Raw genomic sequence first — 20,016 nt, forward strand, 5'->3', positions numbered from 1 at the left:
TGATGAGCGCCGTGTCAACGCCTAAACCGTTGCGCCCACCGACGCCCCTTTACGTACTTTATTCTTAACATTTTACATTTTTTACAAGTTTTCATGAATCCCGACTCCTAAAAAGTATGTATATTTGGTGTTCCAACATTAATATGTTTACATACAAGCAGGAATGACAGCCAGAAATACAGCAACCTCATACGCCTTTCTTTTCAACGAAGCAGATGTGTGTAAAAAACACTTTCGGCTGAACCGCCTAAATACAATTTAAAAGCTGAAATTTTAAGAGGCAGATATGGAATTTGGTTATAGTGAGTATATAAATGTTAAATGACTGCTTCGTAATGCATATTTCAGTTTTCTTAAATCAGGTCAGGAGAAAACTTTTTTCTTAAAGTTTTTCATCCTCAATTTTATTTAAACTGAAATTGTCCCGAATCGTCCGGTAATTAATTTTTACTTTGTACGTTATAGATTCTTCAACGGGTCCTCAGCATTTGTCAAACTATCGTCAGTAATTCAAGAGAAAATCCATAACAAACTTGAACGTTGCCTTCGTACGGTTATGCACTATGAACTGAACAACTACAAACTATCTAAGAAACTTAGCGTTAGTGGCCAAGTCCGTTATGCAAAAAGTCTTCAAATAGCGACAACATTATTTGAACTTCGTTAAATTTAACGGTGACCTTGAAATAGCGGAACGTTTTGCAAAATCTCTCTAATAAATATTTCCTTGCAGTTTCGTATATTTCAGGGGAGTTATTATTTTTATCTTACATGTAGTTGAGGATAGGTGTTTTATTGGAGTAAAGCAGTCTTGACAGTAGACGGCCTTAAGCCCTCCTGTTCAATCGTTCTCATCTGGCCACTTGGTCAATTTTTATGGAAATTCCAAAAGCCATAAATCTAGGAAGAATCAATGACGTCCACTGATTTCTGTAAATTATTACTCAATCCCAATATTTAATTATCTTTTTTTTGTTCGTTTTGTTTTGATACTTTGCCAAAATTAGTGAAAACTACTTATGCAATCGTTCCTGCGGGGATGTATTGATATTTTTCCCACTGAAACCAAACTTATAAGAAGGTACATGTAATTTTGGTTATTTTCAAATCTATTTGACGATTATTTTTTTCAAATTTGGTTTCTTGATTAAACGTTTTGTAGACCTGTTTTTCCCTTAATGAAGTTACCAAGAAGGCCGTTCCATATTTAAGAATGCGGATTTCAAGTTTCTTATGATTCTTAAATCAATAAGATTTTTATCAATGAGAAAAATTTTTGTAATTGGATTTTATCGAATATGTTTTAAATAGAAATTAAGTAGAAAGTCAGTTAGGAAATAAAATTAATTGACCATGAGGTGAATATGTTGATTTCATTTAATGAACTGAAAACTTGTTATGAATAAAAGTTCAACGCTTCCCACCGAAGAGGTTGAACGCCCACATTTTTCAATAATTTATTGCCTCGCAGTGTAGAAAACTTAAAATATCAACTTGGTGCAAGACAGAGAGAAAATTTGAAGGCCGTTAAAAAATTACCACTACGAAGGTCAGCTCTACGAGTCATTATCTTGTCATAACTGGAATGGATCGACAATTTCCTCATTTTGTTGCTTAGATGCAATAGCCAAAGGATTTACTTCCGCCCGGATTGCAGACGGCGAGTAGACCGGGGTTGAGGCGTTTTCAATGAAGATCCTGATTTGTATTTCACACGGACCGTTTGAGACAAACCGTATACATAATTAGATGTATATTTAGTTAAGATAAAGACAGCCGATGCCAACTTATTGTTTTCGGTTCTATTTCAGCCGGTTGTGGACTTTTGCCACTGAATCCCCGATTAATAAGACGAACAATATTTGGAAGGGGACCAAGGCATCTTGTCTACACGATGTCATCTCGAACGGAATAAGGGAGAATGCCCTTTTTAAATTCTTTAATGTATTTAGTCCTCCCGGATCCCCTTCAGAAGTCCCCTCTGTTCCGGCTGACAATGGGAATTTTTTTTAAAGGGAGGGGTTTCTTACGGTTGGAGCGAGTATAAGTAAACAGCTTTTGATGAAACCGCCCCCTCACCATGCCGGCATCCTCGTGACAATAAGACCGCAATAGTTTTTCGAAAGCAGTACGACAATGGACGTCTTTTCAAGTCGTCTCCGCTAGGCGAAACACTCTCGAGGAAATTGAAAATCAAGAACGAACGTTTTGTGCAAGTGGATTTGCCGCATTCGAAATCGACTACAAAGAAGAGGAAAAGAGCGCAGGATCGCAGCCGGCAAATCTGCTGAAGATGGAGGACGAACGTAAGATCGGGTAAACAACGCATACAGCCATTCTCAGCATTAATGATCAGCCAACAACATTCAATTTCCAACTAAAATCGATAATAAAATTTAAAATTAGGCACATACAAAATTTATAGGTTGACAGTCACCTGCCTATCCTCGATGATTGTTGGGGATCAGACACATTTCGGCATTGGCCATCTTCGGTGTGACGGTAATTTCTTTTTGATCTTTGGCAAAATCCAAACACTTAAGATGGCGAAATGCCGAAAAGCGTCTAACTGAGAAAAATCAGCTAGAATAGGCAGACCATGATGATAGGTAACATCACCTCCCGAACACAGGAACAAATCTCACAACATAAAAAATTCATTCAGGTACTACTTATAAAATGAAATATAGCCGTCAGCAAGTGGTCTACAACGTAGTGTCTTGGCACCTTGATTACTTATTTTCTTAATAATTCACTTTTAGTTTTTATTATTACGTTTGATAATAATAAAAAAGTGGCGACCGCGGTGGCCTAGTGGTTAAGGTATCCGACTAGGAATTAATCCACGCTAGTGGTTCGAAATTGCCAATGGCATAAAAATATGTTGTAAAGTAGATTGACCTCTCGTCCCCGGCACCCAATGTAGGTAAGCCCTCCTGTATGAAAAGAATAAAAAATGTGTAAAAATTCCTGATTATGGCCCAAAATCAGCCGAAATTTTGCCAAAATCAAGGATTGTTTTGTTCAAAACTCATCCACACCCTCAAACCAGGCCTAACAAATGACTTTTTTTTCAATAATAATGTTATTTAAAAAAAAACAGTAGGTTTTTTCCTCCTTTTCTCCTGGTCACTGATGACCATTGCCAAATAGAGAGCAGTATTTATTCGGCAGAACTGTACTCAATCTCAAACGCACTTGCTGTACGGAATCGTTAAAGAAAATCAAATCTTGATGATATCGGACACACTAAGGTTACTGATAAAGTTGCAAGCCCGCAAATATCATGCTTCGAATATCTATTTAATCTATGATATTAGATCCAAAATACATGAGTGATATAAAAAAAGATATGAAATTTGTATTGGTGCCGACACACGCTCGAATAAAAGAAAGTGAAAAAGTGGACACTGGCGAAAAAAGCAATAACTATGGGGTCCAACGCGCTGTTTAAGTCTCTGTGTGCTGCGGGCAAGAAATGCTGAAGCATGGAATCAACGATGTAAGGAATCCGAAAAAGTAGTATTTTACAAGCAACTGCAACCGCATCTGCAGACAATTGAGTGGTGTGAAATGGAATTAACAAGCAACAAGCTTTGACCCAACTATAAATCGACTCCGATCCAAACATGCCATCTGCAACAACTATTTAAATAAAATAAACGCTGTCAACCCTCCAGCCTGCCAATTTTGCGGCGAAGCGGAAACTATGTAACAGGCGATAATGGAATTTCCAAAAAAAAACAGAAGAAGGCTCTTTTCAAAGAGATAGAAAAAATTATACATATCCATTTTAATTAAAAAACAATTGTAGCATCCAAAACATAAGCATACAAGGCGTTCCAAAAATAAAAAAGGAGGTTTAAAGTAATTTTCAATAATAGAATATCATAGGTTAATGTTTAGAAACAAATGGCAAAAGAAATGGGTCAAATAAGATTCTTAGACGTTATTAAAAATTATTTTTATGTATTCAATATGCATTCAAAACTCATGTATAGTATCAGAAAAAAGGTGAGTTTTCCTGTTGGGGTCTGCTGGGTGATGACTACACGTGTGAAAAGTTCGAAGATTCATTCTTTGGAGCTCGTTCCATCAACGCTTCAGTCCGAAATACATCTTCCAGTTTGGTCTCCCATTCAACGGAAATAATGGATAACACGAGTTGTTATTCGACTCGAGAGCCCCGTTAACGGCTTAAGGGCACGTAAAAGTTGTAATTAACGAGAAAAGTAAACATAGGCGTGGGATATGGTAGAAGGCGGGTCGGCCAGGTGGAAAACTGGAGTTGGAAATAGAAAGCCCTCCCCTGTCAATCTTCCATTCTAGCTGACGTTCTTTCTCAGTACACGGAACATTTGGTAATTAACCGATCGTCCAAAATCACATCTGAAATAACGATTTAGGCCGGATCAAACGCCAATTAAGCAACTACTCGGGGTTCACCTGGGAATAAAACTCCCTCCTGTCCGTCAGATTCCCTTAATCGCCGAGAGAAGTATAGCCTTATTGTTCTGTTAAATGGCAACAAACTTGTTTATTTATAACTTTATACAAGTCAAAATAACAAAAGTGTTCTTTGTTTATGAACGTCAGAGAATATTGCTCACGGTGGACATGATCAGCCATTAGAAATCTGTTGTGCTGGAAGAAATACTAACAAATCTGTAACTATTTAATATTTAGAAAAACCAATTATTTAAAAAAAATATTTATACAGTTTTTTTTTAAATTTACATTAGAGCTAGAGTTAAAGTAGTACTCCAACCAACCTAGGACGAGTTTTGATATAATTATTCAAGGTTGCCCGTGTAATTAAATTATTAATTAAATTATCCGCCTTTTATTAAAATTGCCTGTTTTATGTTTTACAATTTACCAGTCTAATTTTGGTACTTAAACATCACATAGTCATCATGTTTATTGATTATTGTCTCAATTCTTGTTTGCCTTACCTCTGCTTCTCAGCATTGTCAGTTTAATTGTAACATAGCCTGGTTTTTATCAACAGAATTTGTGAATTATAATAACTTTATGATATGGACAGCTTATTTTAAAGAAATTTTAATATATTCGAAATGTGTTTTACCCAAAACAACCCTGTTTTTAACGATAATTTGAGTCAATTTATCCAATTGATTATTGAGCCACGCCTCGTGGGATGGAATAAAACTAAAGATATGATCAGTTTCTGTAATAATCAAATGTAAAATGAACTTAACGAAAATGTGAAGTGTGCAAGCTTGGCGTAGGTAAAAATTATTTATTATTCGGAATCGTGAGATGCGGTCTGGTGTGACGCAGGTTTTAGAAAAACAATTTCTTTATCGTGCCAACGTTTCGATCTTTATTGAGATCACCTTCAGGCGTCAAAGTGTTTGTTTTCTGCGTAATTGTACCATTCTTGTCTGTCGTGTTGAGAGTGACACTTAGGCCCCTGAAGATGATCTCAATAAAGATCGAAACGTTGGCACGATAAAGAAAATGTTTTTCTGAAACCTACGTCACACCAGACCGCATCTCACTTATTCCGAATAATCATCTACTAACGGTCACTAATCACCAGACATTATTTATTATAATTAATTAAGGTTTTTTGGGGTGAGATAAAAAAGTCAATGGCACGAGCGGGATTCGAACCCACGATCTTCGGCTAGATACGCCGCTGCTCTACCACTTGAGCTATGGTGACCTCGATCCACTCGGACATCAACTTCCATCTCAACCGCGGAGTTGGTCAAACTGACCACGAAATTAGTGAATTTAATTATTTATTATTATAAATTATTCGATGGTTAGTAAATGTAAGGGGAGAATTACTAATCCTGAGTTTTAAACCGTACAGAGTTTCAGAACGGATAGATTGTTCTTTCTGTAATGTGAACATTAGAAAGACTTTTATCTTCATTTTCCTGAATTACAGGCATACGAATACATTCAAGCAGAATTTACTATTTCAAACACCATTTATAGTTCATGTTTCTTCATAATCACCGGGTTTCATGGCCTAAATGTAATTATTGGATCTTCTTAATAGTATGTTTATTACGAAATATAAAAAATCATTTCTCCAAATCATATCACTTAGGGTTCGAAGCTGCCTCATGATACTGGCACTTTGTAGACGCAGTATGACTATATCATTATTTATTGAAGAGGAAGATAACTTATTCTTTTAGTACATTAGGATATCTGACTTCCAATCAGAAGGACTTTAAAAGAAAGAATAATTTTAATAATCACAGTTACAATAACAACTGCTTTTACTATTTCAATTTTAATAAGAACTATAAAGAATTATAAACCGAAATATCACCATTCGAATGTACGATTTGCTACATCCTTTCCGAATACATATGGTTATTCTTCCGAAGCAGTGTGCTGTCAAGACAGGGCTTTATAAAATTGCTGGATCCAATCGGGGTGCACTGGTGAAGTACACCAGAGCAGCTTGCATTTTTGGAAAACAGAGAGGCAAAATCTGGTTCATGAATTTAATTTTTAAGAAAAACAAAGAAGGGATATATTTTTACATTGTATCACCACTGTAGACCATATTTCATATAAAGTATATATAATGAATTCATGAATGAGCCAACTTGCGTCAAACGGAAGGTTCATGTCGTATCGTTTATTTATGTATTTATTTTAATTTATTCTAAAATGTAATGTAATATTCAATTAACTTTATCTTTATTATTATAATAATATCAAATTAATTTAATATTCGTCTTGATATAACAAAGCTCGGTAACAACTGAATTATTGGCAATATAGGTCATTGTTTATGTGATTATTACTGATGATCAATTCACTGTTTGCTTGTCCTAATGAGTAAACTATAGGCTGTAGGTCTGTTGTACAGCTAAATTGGTTAGTTCGATTAGATTTACTGTATGAAAATTAAAAATTTTCGTGAAAATTGGTTGTTTGGAATTTTCACAGCGATTCTATTAGGGACGTAAAAACTAGGATTGTGAGGTTTTTGTGATCATTGAACAAAATTAAGAGAAAAAGTGGCTTTTCCTTTAGCCCTTGTTCAATATTGTGTAATAATGAGTCATTAATATTATAAAAAACATTAATCGTATAATAATGAAATTATGTGGATGGATCGAAATCATTTATCACTTCGTTCAGTCTACCAACAATTCCAGCTTTTGTACTTTGTTATAAATTACAGACAGGCTGTTAATTACTCAGCCCGGATGTTGGCAGTCCTGGGTCAAACCTGGAACTTATCCCTCCCGCCACAGTGGTTGGGCTGCGGGGTTGCTACCATCAGATAGATTCAGCACTCAATTGGCGGTGGAGTACTCGATATTCTTCCACCACCCTTAACGCCAATTATAAAACGAACCTAATTTAGAGGCAATGGGGCATTCAATATTCCGCCATCGGCCCTCTCACACTACACATTCATCCTTATAAATACATTCTTTCAACACAATGGACACAAAACTATCGTATATGCGAATCTGCATTGGGGACCCAGATATCGACTGAAGCAATCGGGTAGCATTCCTGCGAGCTCTCTTTATAGAGCCAAGGAATTGTACCCCTCAATCATCGAGCAAACTTTCTCTACATGCCCGATACACACGCGGTATTTTGGACAAAAGGGTCTATGTGACAACCTCGCATGGTATATCCTTAATTGTGAGGATGACCATTCTTCTACGAGAAAAACAGGTCTTAATTCTAAATTTGCGTATTTATGACATATATAGCTTATCCTCTTATTCACTAATGACAAGAGAATGACAAGAAGTCGGCATTACGAACAATAACATCAAATTTCAAATTAATTTCGATAAAATTGCGTAAATTTTTTTTTCAGTACAAATCTCGAAAATAAATTATATAGAAAACTAACAAAATTAATCATTTTATTGATGATTCCTACATTTCTTAAGTCATGTCGGTTCTTTTAACCTATGTAAGTACGATGAATATGTTTCTAAACGATTAATAATATTAAATTTTTATTTGGATTATAACTGATATATTACTGGGATATTTGGATAAACGGAAGGCTGGTAGAAAAAAGCATTTAACTACTTTCGAAGCGTGGAAGTTGTCCAAGTAGTCTGCAGGGGCCGATGGACAAAACCGTTTGGAAATATCAAAAGGAACACACACACAAAAAAAAAAAAAAATCAAACGTTCTTCTCCCAATATTTATTTCTAGTCTACGATCGGACCAAAGTACCTTTGAGAGTTCCCAGAAGTATTTAGTATTTAATAATACCACCCTGTGAAGAAAGAGAGAGAGAGAGAAAAATATATCCGGACGGGATATCCAGACTGGCAAATATGCCAGGCGGAGGCTAGGTTTTAGTTTCATACAGTAAAAATAACAAACGTCTGAATTCCGTTCTGCGTTTCGACTCATTAGAAAGTCGGGAGTGGGTTGAACACGGTTGTCTTGTTTATTTATATTAGATTTGGGGTGGTCGGGGACGAGTTAGTGCGTATGGCGTTTGGCCAGAAATATGATGGATGCAAGACGACTAATTAGGGCTCATCAGTGAAATGATGGAACGGCACCGCCCTCACTTCATTTCAATGAGGTTATTTAGAAGCATTTGAAAATGATATATTTACTAAAGAGAAAAAAATGTATTGTCGGAACAAATAATTATTTCTTTGTTCAACGGGAAGAATAACGATCGATTCCATGTGCCAGGATATTAATTTTTTATGGATTACTCACAGTCGGGGAAGGTTTTTTTCTGTTAATGGGTAAACATAATTTTTTTTCCTCTGAAAAAAGGGAAAATAAATAGTAAATGAGACATGTTCCAAAGGGGGGAAGCATCTGGTTTGTTGACTCGGTGTCTCAGCATATGTCGTTTTTATGTGGATGAGGGTCAGATAGGGTATATCTGCGGATGGCAAGCTATCGGATGGGATGGGAGGACTCGAGCTATGAAAAATGTCGCAAGGGTCCTGGAGCTGATCTCAATTTGTCCTGATGGGCGATCGCGGATCTCCCAAGGGGACGTCCGAGAGGAAAGGATCGAAACGACCTCCCGGATTTACATCCATCGTCAAATCACTGTTTTACGATATGGTAGGGGCGTGGAGCTTTATTCAAAAAAGGTCCTTCGAGGATTTGAATAAGAAAGGGCTACGTAAGGTTTTACCGCCTCCTCTGCAATCCAACTTTTACACGTTCTAATTTGCTTTTTGCCGTCTTGACGCGGATCTGAAGGAATCTGAAAAAACTCGAAAGTTTTAATTGGCCGGAAAAGGCGATTAGTAATTCAGCAGTTCCGTCCTCGGGGCGGCATCCGTCAAGAATATTTACTGAGATTTCTTGAATTATGGAGCCATTTACCGATATACATCCAGCCGCCCAGTGAGGGTGTTAAAAATAAAGAAAAAACAGATGTTTTACTCACAGTTTTTCTAATTCGTAAACAAATTTGTCAATTTACTCCAGCGACTAAAAAAACACTGCTGGGCTAGCGTTGATGAATGGAAAAATCCAAATAGACGAGTGGGTGAAGCCACTGTGTATAAATCCTATAAATCAACCTCATCCATTCATATCCGTAGTTATTTCTGGTCGGAGGACAACAAACATTTGGAACCCACAATATCTTCATCATTTTTTATAATTCCAAAAAAAACACATTTTCATAACAACGGGCAAAAATTATAGAATGATATTAATATTGTGTCATGCAAAAAAAAACTTCGCATAAATATTGTTTAAACCTAAATAGATAAATTTATGTAAATAAAAACTGCATAGTTAAAATCACTTATTTATTGTGTTAATTGTACATGGATTGAAAAAGTGCACACGAACGTTCATCTCGGACTGACGGATGAATTAAGAGGTTCTAACGTTTTGTTCTATCAAATTTTCTCGAAACCGATTCTGCCACTGTCTTCAACCTGTCCTACAAAACATGTATAAATTAAAAACCAAAATAGATTTTATTTATATTCATCACAAAGCTGACAGAGAGAAAAATGATTATAAATACCAGCGTGGGAGGGTACATTAATATATATTTGAAAAGAAAACAATCTGAGGACGTCGTGCTAGTATTTAAATAAGAGAAACGGCCAAGGGGAAAAATGCACGAAGGCAATTTGTCTTCGGTTTATTGTGAACTGAAGGGTTAATAGAAAGCGTTCAGGTCGAAAAAGGCTTCAGTAGCAGACTTAGAGTGTAAAGTGTCAAAGTGGAGAAATAGAGCGTAAAAGATTTTTGTATATTTGTATGCCTGCTTCTACCTCTAGGCCAAATTAACCTCTAACTTTCAGTGTTTTCTGGAAATAAACTAAATGTTTAATTGCAATCATCTTTTGTGCGGGAGGCGGTCAAGTTTACGAACAGTGTGCCACACTAGGGTTGGAACCCCTGACCTGTTCGTATTAAGGGAATCACTTTTCTCGATTCCCCGAGGGCGAGGGCTGAAAATGCGAGGGAGGTCAATGGATCAAGAAAAGATTTACCGACGTATCTAAAAATGAAGATAATTCGGTGTCAGTCATAACCCTGCCCTCTAACAGTCCCAGCGGGGTCATTTCGGGCACTCCGAGGGCTTTACGATATAGGGTATTATCGTCCGGTTCCATCCCTATGACGGATCGCTGATGTAAGGAAAAAGAAGACATATTACTTTGAAAATATGTGCGAACGTCATGGAAACGGACTGCGGTGTTAAAAAATAAATCGTATGTTATTAAAACTATGTAATGACCGACCATTTTGCTAGCACGGCTCCATAGAGTAAGTTCCGGCCATCTGGGGGCAACACGGGTTTGATATCTGCTCCAATTTGTAGCAGCAGCCGTTGTTCCCGACGAAGAACGTCTCCGGTGCATAACAGACCATTCTTCCACCATCGGGTCCGCCTACGCCGGGGGATCCGTCAGGTTTGACAAGCGGACCATTCCATCCGGGACCGGCGGTAACCTTGCCTTCTCTTACATTCGGACACATCCTGAAACAAGCGTTGATTAGCACCGATGCTTTAGATCGGTACGTGATGAACTTTACTCTAATGGATTCGGTTCGACCCATTGTTTCTGCTCTTTGGTGAACGGAGGACATGAAGGCCACGGTTCGGTCAAGCACCAGTCCTTTCCTCGACATTCACTCATTTTGCAGTCATCTTGAAGGCCGTTCTTCTTCAGGCAAGCGCATGACATCGTCATCTGCCCACCGATAAGTTCTCTGCTCTTCTGTCTGTGCAAATCCCAAGGTTTGCCGTTCCTTTGCTGAAAGAGAGACCATGAGGATATAAACGTGGAAGTTTTTTGTTTTTTTTTAATAGATAGGTTAAATTATACCTGGAACACTCCGAATTTGTAAGGCCCATTTGTATCCTTTGTTGATGCTGACGTGTCCCATTCGTTGCATTTTGGCCTGAAAAAATTTAACAGATGAGCGAAGACAAAACCTTACATTTCTAAAGTGAAATTAACGTTAATGATTAACATGGAAAAATATTGCACCAAAGTGAAAAATGAAATTTTAGTTTTAATTCCTTACATGCACTCCAAGTTTTGGAGAAGGTTTTTCATCTCGCAGATGATCCTTCTCCTTTGTTGGCTGACATTGTGACATCCTACTTCGTTGTGATGGGACGGGAGGACACCGCTAAAGTAGTTAAGATCGCCGAAGCAGTCCTCGTTCAACTTTTTCTTTCCCATGTTAGTGTCTTGCTTGAGTTCTTGTGGGTTCTAGTGTTTTGTGAGTCTCTTGCAGCTTGTCTCGTGCTTGTGTCTTGTCTCGTGAAATGTTTAATGTCACATGATGCAATTATTTGTCAGGTGGTGCACAAACATATTTTTAATCTATAAATTCAGCGGTTAATTATTTTAAAAGGTTTCTCCGAAGGATTTGTAGTTTGTTTATTCTGACACTAATGACCTGTAAATCAAGTTAGCCCCCTGAAGAAGGGCAACCGTTTCTTCCTATCAATTTCATTTTGACACGTGAAAATTATTCATATTTTCTTTTTCCCATGGGATCGGACTAAATATAATTTCGGGAACTAATTGTTTAATTGGGCATCACACTTCAACGAGACAAGCCTCTATTATATTTTTGAGACGAAATTTCCCCCTCCCCGCCGTGGTATTTTCGAAGAAATAACAGCAATTAAAGGTCGCCTCAGATATACCCGTTTTTTCCTCTAAAGTATATATATTATAAAGGTTTAATAGTCGTTGTAGTCAAATTACAGGGTTTGTACCTTTGTGGGCGATTGTCGGTTTGTGACGTGGGTAAAGCACCCCTTCGTATACACACGGAATAATCGTTCTTGTGTTACCGTTAGCGGGAATAAAAGAGGTAACGAGGGAGAAGATCGCGGATTCCATGGGAACGTGCTCGAGCCTATTGCACATTACTCTCCTTCACGTTCACCCACGAATTTCAACGGCGACAACACCTCGCTTCCTAATTTAAGAAATAAAAAATCCTACAAACTTTATCCATTTTCAGTAATGGACAAACCGAACAGAACGTAACATCCAGTCACAAGTGGACGTTATATCGTCACGAGAACCAACGCTTTTTTTAAATTTTTCTATAGATATACGTCATCATTCTTGGACCAATTTCTGCAAGATAGTTTTTAACGTATCTAGTGCAGTGTTTGGTCATAAATTACATACTTATATTCAGTACTGACATCCTATATTATTATTTTAAATAGCTCTACCTTTTTAACAAAACTAATTAACTAAATAATCTCTTTACGGGAATAGCCAGGTACCCTTAAAATCCAAGATAATGCGGATCTCCCGTCATTAACTTCGCCCTCCCTTCAGGTCAATCGTGTGTCCATTTCCTCGCCGTTGGAGTTATGGTCCAATTCCAGGTCGTTACTCGGATGTTGTTGGTCGGGTCGCCTATGGCCTCTCTCAATCCATATGGCCGCAAGCTATCCCCAGCTATGAACGGAGAGTTATTATGAACAAGGTAGGGATAGGGATAAAAGAGTAGGCCTTGTGCTACAGCACCTCGACCTGAATAAATCTATTGTGCTCCCACGTTATTTATAACTCACTGGACAGCTTCAGGTTAGTAACCAGCCTCCACAACTTTCCCAGCGGCTCCTTGGTGTACGATCTTGCTTGTGGTTTTTCTAGTCCTAGTTGCAAAAACCTGCACCTACATATAACTTCACAGAAACATCAAATGTGTCCTGCCTTCTTCTACTCTTCCTGGCAGGGTCTGCACAGTGTTTCTTCTGTCTGTACTCCTACCCGGTGCATGTGCTTTTTTAAGTAGCAGTGCACTGGCAGGACTCCAACCAGAATCCTGGTTCGGTTGCGGTTGCCTTCCAGTATTCCTTTTGTAAGTTTTGCGGATGGTCTTGGGGTTCATCCCGAAACCCCAGCTCCCGTATCCTTGTCGGTTTTGTAGCCGTCAGATGAACAGGGTAAGGCGCATCTTTGGGAGGAGTTGTATAGCCCCCGCGGCGACAGCTTCCTACCTGAAATGAGCCTTCTGGTATGCCGCCATGAAGGTCTTTTACAATACTCTCTGCACTTCCACTTTCCCGTCCGCCACGCGACTCATAGGCCACTGTCTCCGCGGCCACAACATCTGGCCTGAGCCTGGTTCCGTCGGGTAGGGTTATAGGGGTTTCGGCCTTGTGTTACACCGACCCGCGGAATTCGATGAGGACTTGGAGGTATTCATCATGCCTCCTTATAATTTTATTTCGATTTTCCGGGCAAGTAGTGAGTACATAAGAGAACGATTCCATGCAATCACCACATTTCCTACACTCTGCTGGCACGCTATCGTCCGCTTTGCTCATGGCCTTCCTAGAGAATTCGTCAGCTCCAATTCGCAAGCTCGCTTCAGACAGTTGTTTGCTCACCATATCGCCGCTAAAGATCTTTACTCCAAGGCCGGTAAAGTAAGTAAAGTAAAGCCCCTCATAGAAGAAGGATTAACGTACAACTACCCGTTGGGTGTCACGGACAAGGGGTCGCACCACTTTACAATACTTTCTCCAAATTATTCACAATTAAAAAGCCATGGGCTCTGCAAGGGATTCGACCCCAGGACCCTAGCGAGGAAAATACGAGTCGGATGCTCTAATTACTCGACCACCGCAGTACCCATACCCTGCCTAATCCTTTGTAACGACAAAAGAGATAACTGGTGATCTGTCGATCAAACTTAGGGCAAATTTGTATAAAGGAATTATCATTTATAATGCGATTTTTTAAATATTCTATTGGTTTAGTTAAATATTTTCAACATATTTATGTTTCAATAAAGGATCGTGTCTATGTCTGAGGGATGCCAGTATAAATTGTTCAATACCTTCTCAAGTTGATTCGGTTTTTTTAATTTTAAAGATAATACGGGTATTTTTCTTTTCAATCTTATTCCCCCAAACATTAATATACTATAATTTATCAAGTTTGTAGGGCGATAAGCAAATTTTCCTAGGGTTATAAGACGGTAAGCCCGGTATCATGGGCACTTAACCCCCCCCTCAAAGGTCAGGAATGCACCGTGTGAACTTAATTGACCTTTTGCGTTCACTTCGATTTCTCGTCTTAACCGAAAGCCCCCCCCCTCATTCTTCCCCCTTTTGAATATATTCTCATCACCGCCAATAACGCCGAGAAGGATTAACAGGACCGGTCCTTAACAAAATGGTCGACGCCGCCTGATTCGCACGCCCTTGGCATGAATAATACGACATCGGGAGAATATAAAAAAAAATCTCAAATGAAATAAATTCCGTTCTGTTATCGGGGTGGCTTAATCTGAGAGATTGCTTTGAATATTCATGCAACATTTGAGAGGGTCAAATCGCTCGGAAAAGCCCGTCTATCAGGGTGCAAGGGGCGGATTCTTCTCTTCAGATTCAATAACTATACAACTGCCTAGTAAGTCGTTAAATGAAAACAAAAGTTTTCTGATTTTCGTTCTTCTTAAAAATACATCAATAACTATTGTTGGATTGAGAGGGAGAGGGAGAGAGAGAGAGAGAAAGAGAGAGAAAGAGAGAGAGAGAGGAGAGAGAGTGAGAGAGACCGAGACAGACAGACAGACAAATGGACAGAGATTTTGATAAGACTTGAAAACGAAAAATATGGTTGTTACTCGAATAGGGTAAAGTAGTATTTATTTTTGAAAGACGAACAAAACATAATCCGTCCTTCAAATTTTATCAAAATCACAATCTCTTCTCTCTCTCTCCCTCTCTCTCTCTCCCTCTCTCCCTCCCTCCCTCACTCCAACAAAATCACACACATATAATATCCTGGTTGAACAGAAGTCAATACTCCGGACTTAATTTTCAGATTAATTCAACCTTTCAGTTCTTTATTCCACAATGTCAGCCGTATATCGTAAAATTGTAATCATACTTTAAATTTAATTACACTGATGAAAAGATCGGTGAAAAACTCTGTTGTTCATTTGTTTTCTTTTTTATTGTAACCTTAAGCAAACACAAAATCACTTAGAAGATAAATTTATACAAGTTTCCAAAGATCTAAAGCTTACGTAAAATTTTCTTGGATCTGTAAATACCGACCTTTTCCGTCCTGAAAAGTTGCCCCTACTAATGAACTGTATACATATGTAATTATAAAACTAAATAATAAAAACAGTAAAAGTTTGATTTTTTTGTAACAAACGGTTTATAAAGTGAACAAATAGACTACTATAAAAATGAACAAGAGGAAACAAAAATCTTCAAAATAATAAAATAATAAAAACGATTTCAGTGCTTACATTCTTCAAGAAGGTGAATATTTCGAACATTTAATTAACTTTGTGAAACGTTTTGTTGTTTCTTATGTTAGGGTATTCTTTCTTTCCATTGGTGTTTTAAGATTTACAATAGGATTAACGTATTTGAGAGACTTCATTTGATAAAGTAGTGAAAGGTTGAATTAATCAAAAAAGTAAAATATCTCGAACATAATTGAGAATCAGACTAGAAATGGAGAGATAAAAAAGTCAGTGCCACGAGTGTCCTAGTGGATCGAAGTCACGATAGATCAAGTAGTAGAGCAGCGGTGTATCAAGCCGAAGATCGTGGGTTCGAATCCCGCTTGACACTGACTATTTTATCTCAACTAAAAACTTTAATTAATTGATATTTATCTATTAGTTGTAATATTTTGAATGCATTGAGATTTGTCCTGTACTCATTGGAAAACATCGATAAAAGCCATTTTCCATTTAACACACATAATTAAAATTTTATTCTCATTACTTTCTTGCTAAAAAACTGCAGTTCAGTTCGAACGAAAATGTACGCCGTGAAATGAAATGGCAGAGGCGTTCGAAAAGTTGTGTAACTCACGTTTAATTAACCCTGAGGAAATGTGTGTGGTCTAGGGGTTGACACGGCCCTTTTAAGCACGTTTACACACCAACCCCTTCCTCTACCGGTATGGATTTTAATAAGCAAAATTTCATCCGTCAGTTTCTAATTTAAATTCCGTCTCGTCTTCGAAATTTATTTTAATATTATTTAGGCTTATTTTTAATAAAAGTCCCCCGAGGGCGGAGTGACAGAGTGAGACAGAAAACGTCCAAAGGGGCGAAGGGGGTGATGCACTTATTAATAAGGGGGTTGGGAGAGCCGTTTGCCCCCGTCTGTTGATGCTCATAATTTGCCGGGCCATTAGCCTCCGCTCACCCTGCCGACACCCCTTTCCTGTTATTAGGATATGGATGTTATGTTTTCCGACCCCTCTTCAAGACCCTGGTTTCATGCACTGTTTTACGAAGTCGCTTAAGTGCCACTGAGGGGAAAAAGAGAGAATTTCTCAAGTTTCACAGTAATGCGATATCACTCTTCAAAGTCTTGCGCCTGTTAAAACAATAGAGAATTCGCGGATAACTTATTTTTACCTTGTTGACGAGAATCGCACGACGTTTCCTACGTTTAATGAAATTTATCGATCGATACAAATTTACAGTTTTACAATTTAACACAATATATTTTAATTATGGCGCTATTAAACTTCTAGCCATATTGGGAAATATTACCAATATTAAATTTAATAACTGCGGTCGAACTTTGGAAATCCTTTACAAATAAAACTTTGTAAAATTATGCCGTACTTCTGCTTATTGATTAATCTCATTGTGACGTTTATCATGAAATCCCTTTCACCATGGATTCTAAGGGATTTCCGCATCAGATCCAAATTATACGAATATATTCGCTCTTGGAAAATGATGAAACGATGGGGTTTTCTCGTGTTTAGATTTTCCCAAACAGATTGTACTAAACATGTTGTGATTTGAAATGGTGTTAAGATGTTATTTTGTAAACAAAATGCTTTTCGACATCATTAAGATCCCAGAAGAGATAAGATGGACAGTGGGTAGAATTTGGTGAGAATTTTCCAACTTAAGCGATTTGAGGTGGGGCTTATTGGATAGGCATCTCCGATTGTTGGGAGCAACTTCAAAGTCCCAAAGTGCGTACTTTGTTGTAGGTGTGTTGTGAAATGTTTGTTTTTGAACAGTTTCAAATCAATCCAATATTATTACACAACAAATCAACAAAATTAAACAAATAAATACTGATTGTGTTTTTTTATGTTACTTAATGTTGGAAAAAATATCACTAGAATAAAAAATCATTGTATATTTGTCGTCAGGTAAAATAAATTAGAAAAGTATCTGTACGATATTTAGACATTTTCTGAGAATGGTCTGTGTCAAAATATTGTAAAGAGACCCGATTGCCAAAATATCCCAGAATATGGAGATGCAATGCCTCTGATAGACAAATCCAGCGAGAATAGGCGGACCAAGTTGATTGAAGTCGATAAAGCTGCAGTTTCAACATCTGACCTCATCATAAAGTTCAACAAAAAATCTTGTAAGTCCCTCGCCAGCCCCAGCGGGTTAATTTATCCAAAATCCATTCACATTTCGCACGGAAAACCTTCGGTGGTCGGAGAAAGTAGGCGGATCTGGGAATTAGAGTGAGACAGAGGGTTAAACTAGGACAAACGGATTTTTCCATTTGAACTTGCTAGACGATAAACCCCAAAAACTAGAATAAAACGAATTTAATCTAAATTATAGAAAAAAAGAAGAGAAACTTCACAATTTAAAAAATTCCCGGCTCAAAATTTAACACCTCGTGTTGGTTTTTGAAGAACTCTATCAGTGCTTTCTAAGTAAGATGGTGTAGCATGTGGGATTTATGAAAATCTATAGTCCACTAATTGACTAATGACGCGATCGATCAATAAAACGCTAAAAGTTTACTGTTTTTTATTCGTTTTATATTTACCGTTGATCAGATCGTTACTGATCATGTCTGACCCGCATCTCTCAACCTTTGGTGATTAACATTATAAATAGGGGCAATATTTTGAATATTTTCACTCTTCTTTTGTACTTTCTTATCTATTGGTATTATGTTTGGTCGTTTCGGATCGTTTTGGCCGTCTCATGCATTTCTTGTAAAGTGTTTTTGCTTTAATTGTGAAATATAACCTCTCTCCACAGACTTATAGAATGAATTGGATTGTCAACAAATCGTTGTATCACCCCGCAGACATCAGAGTTTTTTCTTTCCAATAACAAATTACACGCTTTTTCCTTCGAGAGAAAAACCTACAATTTTTCAACTTATGAGGTCGATCTATGTTTATTACAGTAGCACGTATTACAAATTGTATTATAATTTCAATATTTCACAATCAAACAAAAATACAAAGAATAAAGGTAAAAACTGTTGACCAAATTGAAACTATCAGGACGGAAAAGTAAAATTTAATTATACTCATTTTTCGCCGTATGTTTTTTTATATTTTTTTAAAAATTTATGTAATATCTACATTTCAAGTTATGATGTATATGCAGGTTGCTAAAACATGAAATTGAAACAAGATGAGATAAAACAATAAAAGAAAAAGGACAAAGGCGAAAAAATAAATTAATGTCATGAATCCAGTTTAGATTAAGTATATTTGTTTTATTTTGCCAGGACATGATATTTAATAATATTTGCTCTATACTATGAAAGATGAGCGTCATTTTTCATAACTAATAAGTTAAGGGTGTGATTAATCAGTTTTGGCTCCGTTCCTTCAGAAAGGGTAGGTGAATGGAGCGAGACAAATCATATTTGTTTGATGGAACGTTTTTGGAAGGCTGCCCAGTCCTCCTAATAATGTATCAACACAACATTTATGTTTCTACTAATCACCCTCTTTTAACCCTCTTATGTTTTTTTGTCTGTTGCAGGTAAGTTTCAAAAGAGGGCGAGCGCAACAAAAGGGGAAGAGAGCAATTTTCTTCGCATATCGGTGCCTTCCGACAAAAGGTCTGCCCTAATCTTAATCCTCCCATTTGCCTTAAACGGTCAAAACACAAACACTCCGAAAAATGCATTCTCGGAAAAATCTCCGGGCTGGAATAAGCTCTGCTAAGCCGTCTGGAGGAGACGGAATTTCTCAGGGGCAAGGCGTTAAAAATTGCGATTAATTTTTATATTTTCTTTTTAAACCGGCAAATTTCACCCATGGCGGAAAGTCGTGTCGAAAGGAGATTTATGTTGACAGGAACGCCCATGACATGTCGACCGAGAAAAAAACCATGCTGTGTTGATTAGAGGACTGATTGAGGGCTGGAGGGTTGATCATAAGGGTGGGCCCGTCCTCTGAATTAAAACACGGGCAAAAATACAATTGAAAAAAATGTTATGCCGGTTTTAATTTAGCCTTATCCGTTCTCCATAAAACAGACATGAAGAGCAAAAGGGACATCATTTACGGCTGTATTTCACCTTACAGGGTCTTTCATACCCACACAGTCACCTATAACATCATGACACATCTCGCTTATCCTTAAACAACATAATCATTTTTTTAATGATATTTAAAATGGTAAAACATCCTTTACAACACCTCATATTGATTCACACTGCCCAGGCGACGAATTTGTAGTGTTAAAGTTTACAACCTTTTTTTACTATGACGTTTACAGAATAGGTCCGTTGAAATGTTTTTGGTTCGAAAATTCAA

General features: G+C 37.5%; 2 protein-coding genes across 8 annotated transcripts in view; one reads left to right on the forward strand and one right to left on the reverse strand.

Moving 5' to 3' along the window:
* LOC106665690 (homeotic protein spalt-major) overlaps positions 1–20,016 on the forward strand; it is a 114,315-nt gene that overhangs the window by 30,758 nt on the left and 63,541 nt on the right. The window lies entirely within an intron of this gene.
* On the reverse strand, positions 9,764–11,805 carry LOC106665692. 2 transcript variants are annotated; one of them, XM_014392319.1, is made up of 5 exons: positions 11,519–11,805; positions 11,317–11,392; positions 11,024–11,244; positions 10,729–10,967; positions 9,764–9,909 (listed from the first exon to the last, which is right to left on the reverse strand). In XM_014392319.1, exons 1-4 carry the CDS (start codon positions 11,677–11,679, stop codon positions 10,736–10,738), a joined length of 690 nt encoding a protein of 229 aa, XP_014247805.1. In that variant the 5' UTR covers positions 11,680–11,805; the 3' UTR covers positions 9,764–9,909; positions 10,729–10,735. The 2 variants fall into 2 exon arrangements, with proteins under 2 accessions (XP_014247805.1, XP_014247804.1); XM_014392318.1 differs by having other exon boundaries at positions 9,764–9,914.

Source organism: Cimex lectularius, unplaced genomic scaffold, assembly GCF_000648675.2.
Source record: "Cimex lectularius strain Harlan isolate CLEC.00 unplaced genomic scaffold, Clec_2.1 scaffold83, whole genome shotgun sequence".
Lineage (NCBI taxonomy): Eukaryota > Metazoa > Arthropoda > Insecta > Hemiptera > Cimicidae > Cimex > Cimex lectularius.

What these genes read in the sequence shown, in the direction of transcription:
- LOC106665692 (XM_014392319.1), bottom strand. Translation starts at nt 11,679, where the DNA reads ATGGGAAAGAAAAAGTTGAACGAGGACTGCTTCGGCGATCTTAACTAC. An exon ending in CTCCAAAACTTGGAGTGCAT is followed by an intron (nt 11,393 to 11,518) that starts GTAAGGAATTAA and finishes AAATTTTTTCAG; the next exon opens with GCCAAAATGCAACGAATGGG. An exon ending in GTCGAACCGAATCCATTAGA is followed by an intron (nt 10,968 to 11,023) that starts GTAAAGTTCATC and finishes CGCTTGTTTCAG; the next exon opens with GATGTGTCCGAATGTAAGAG.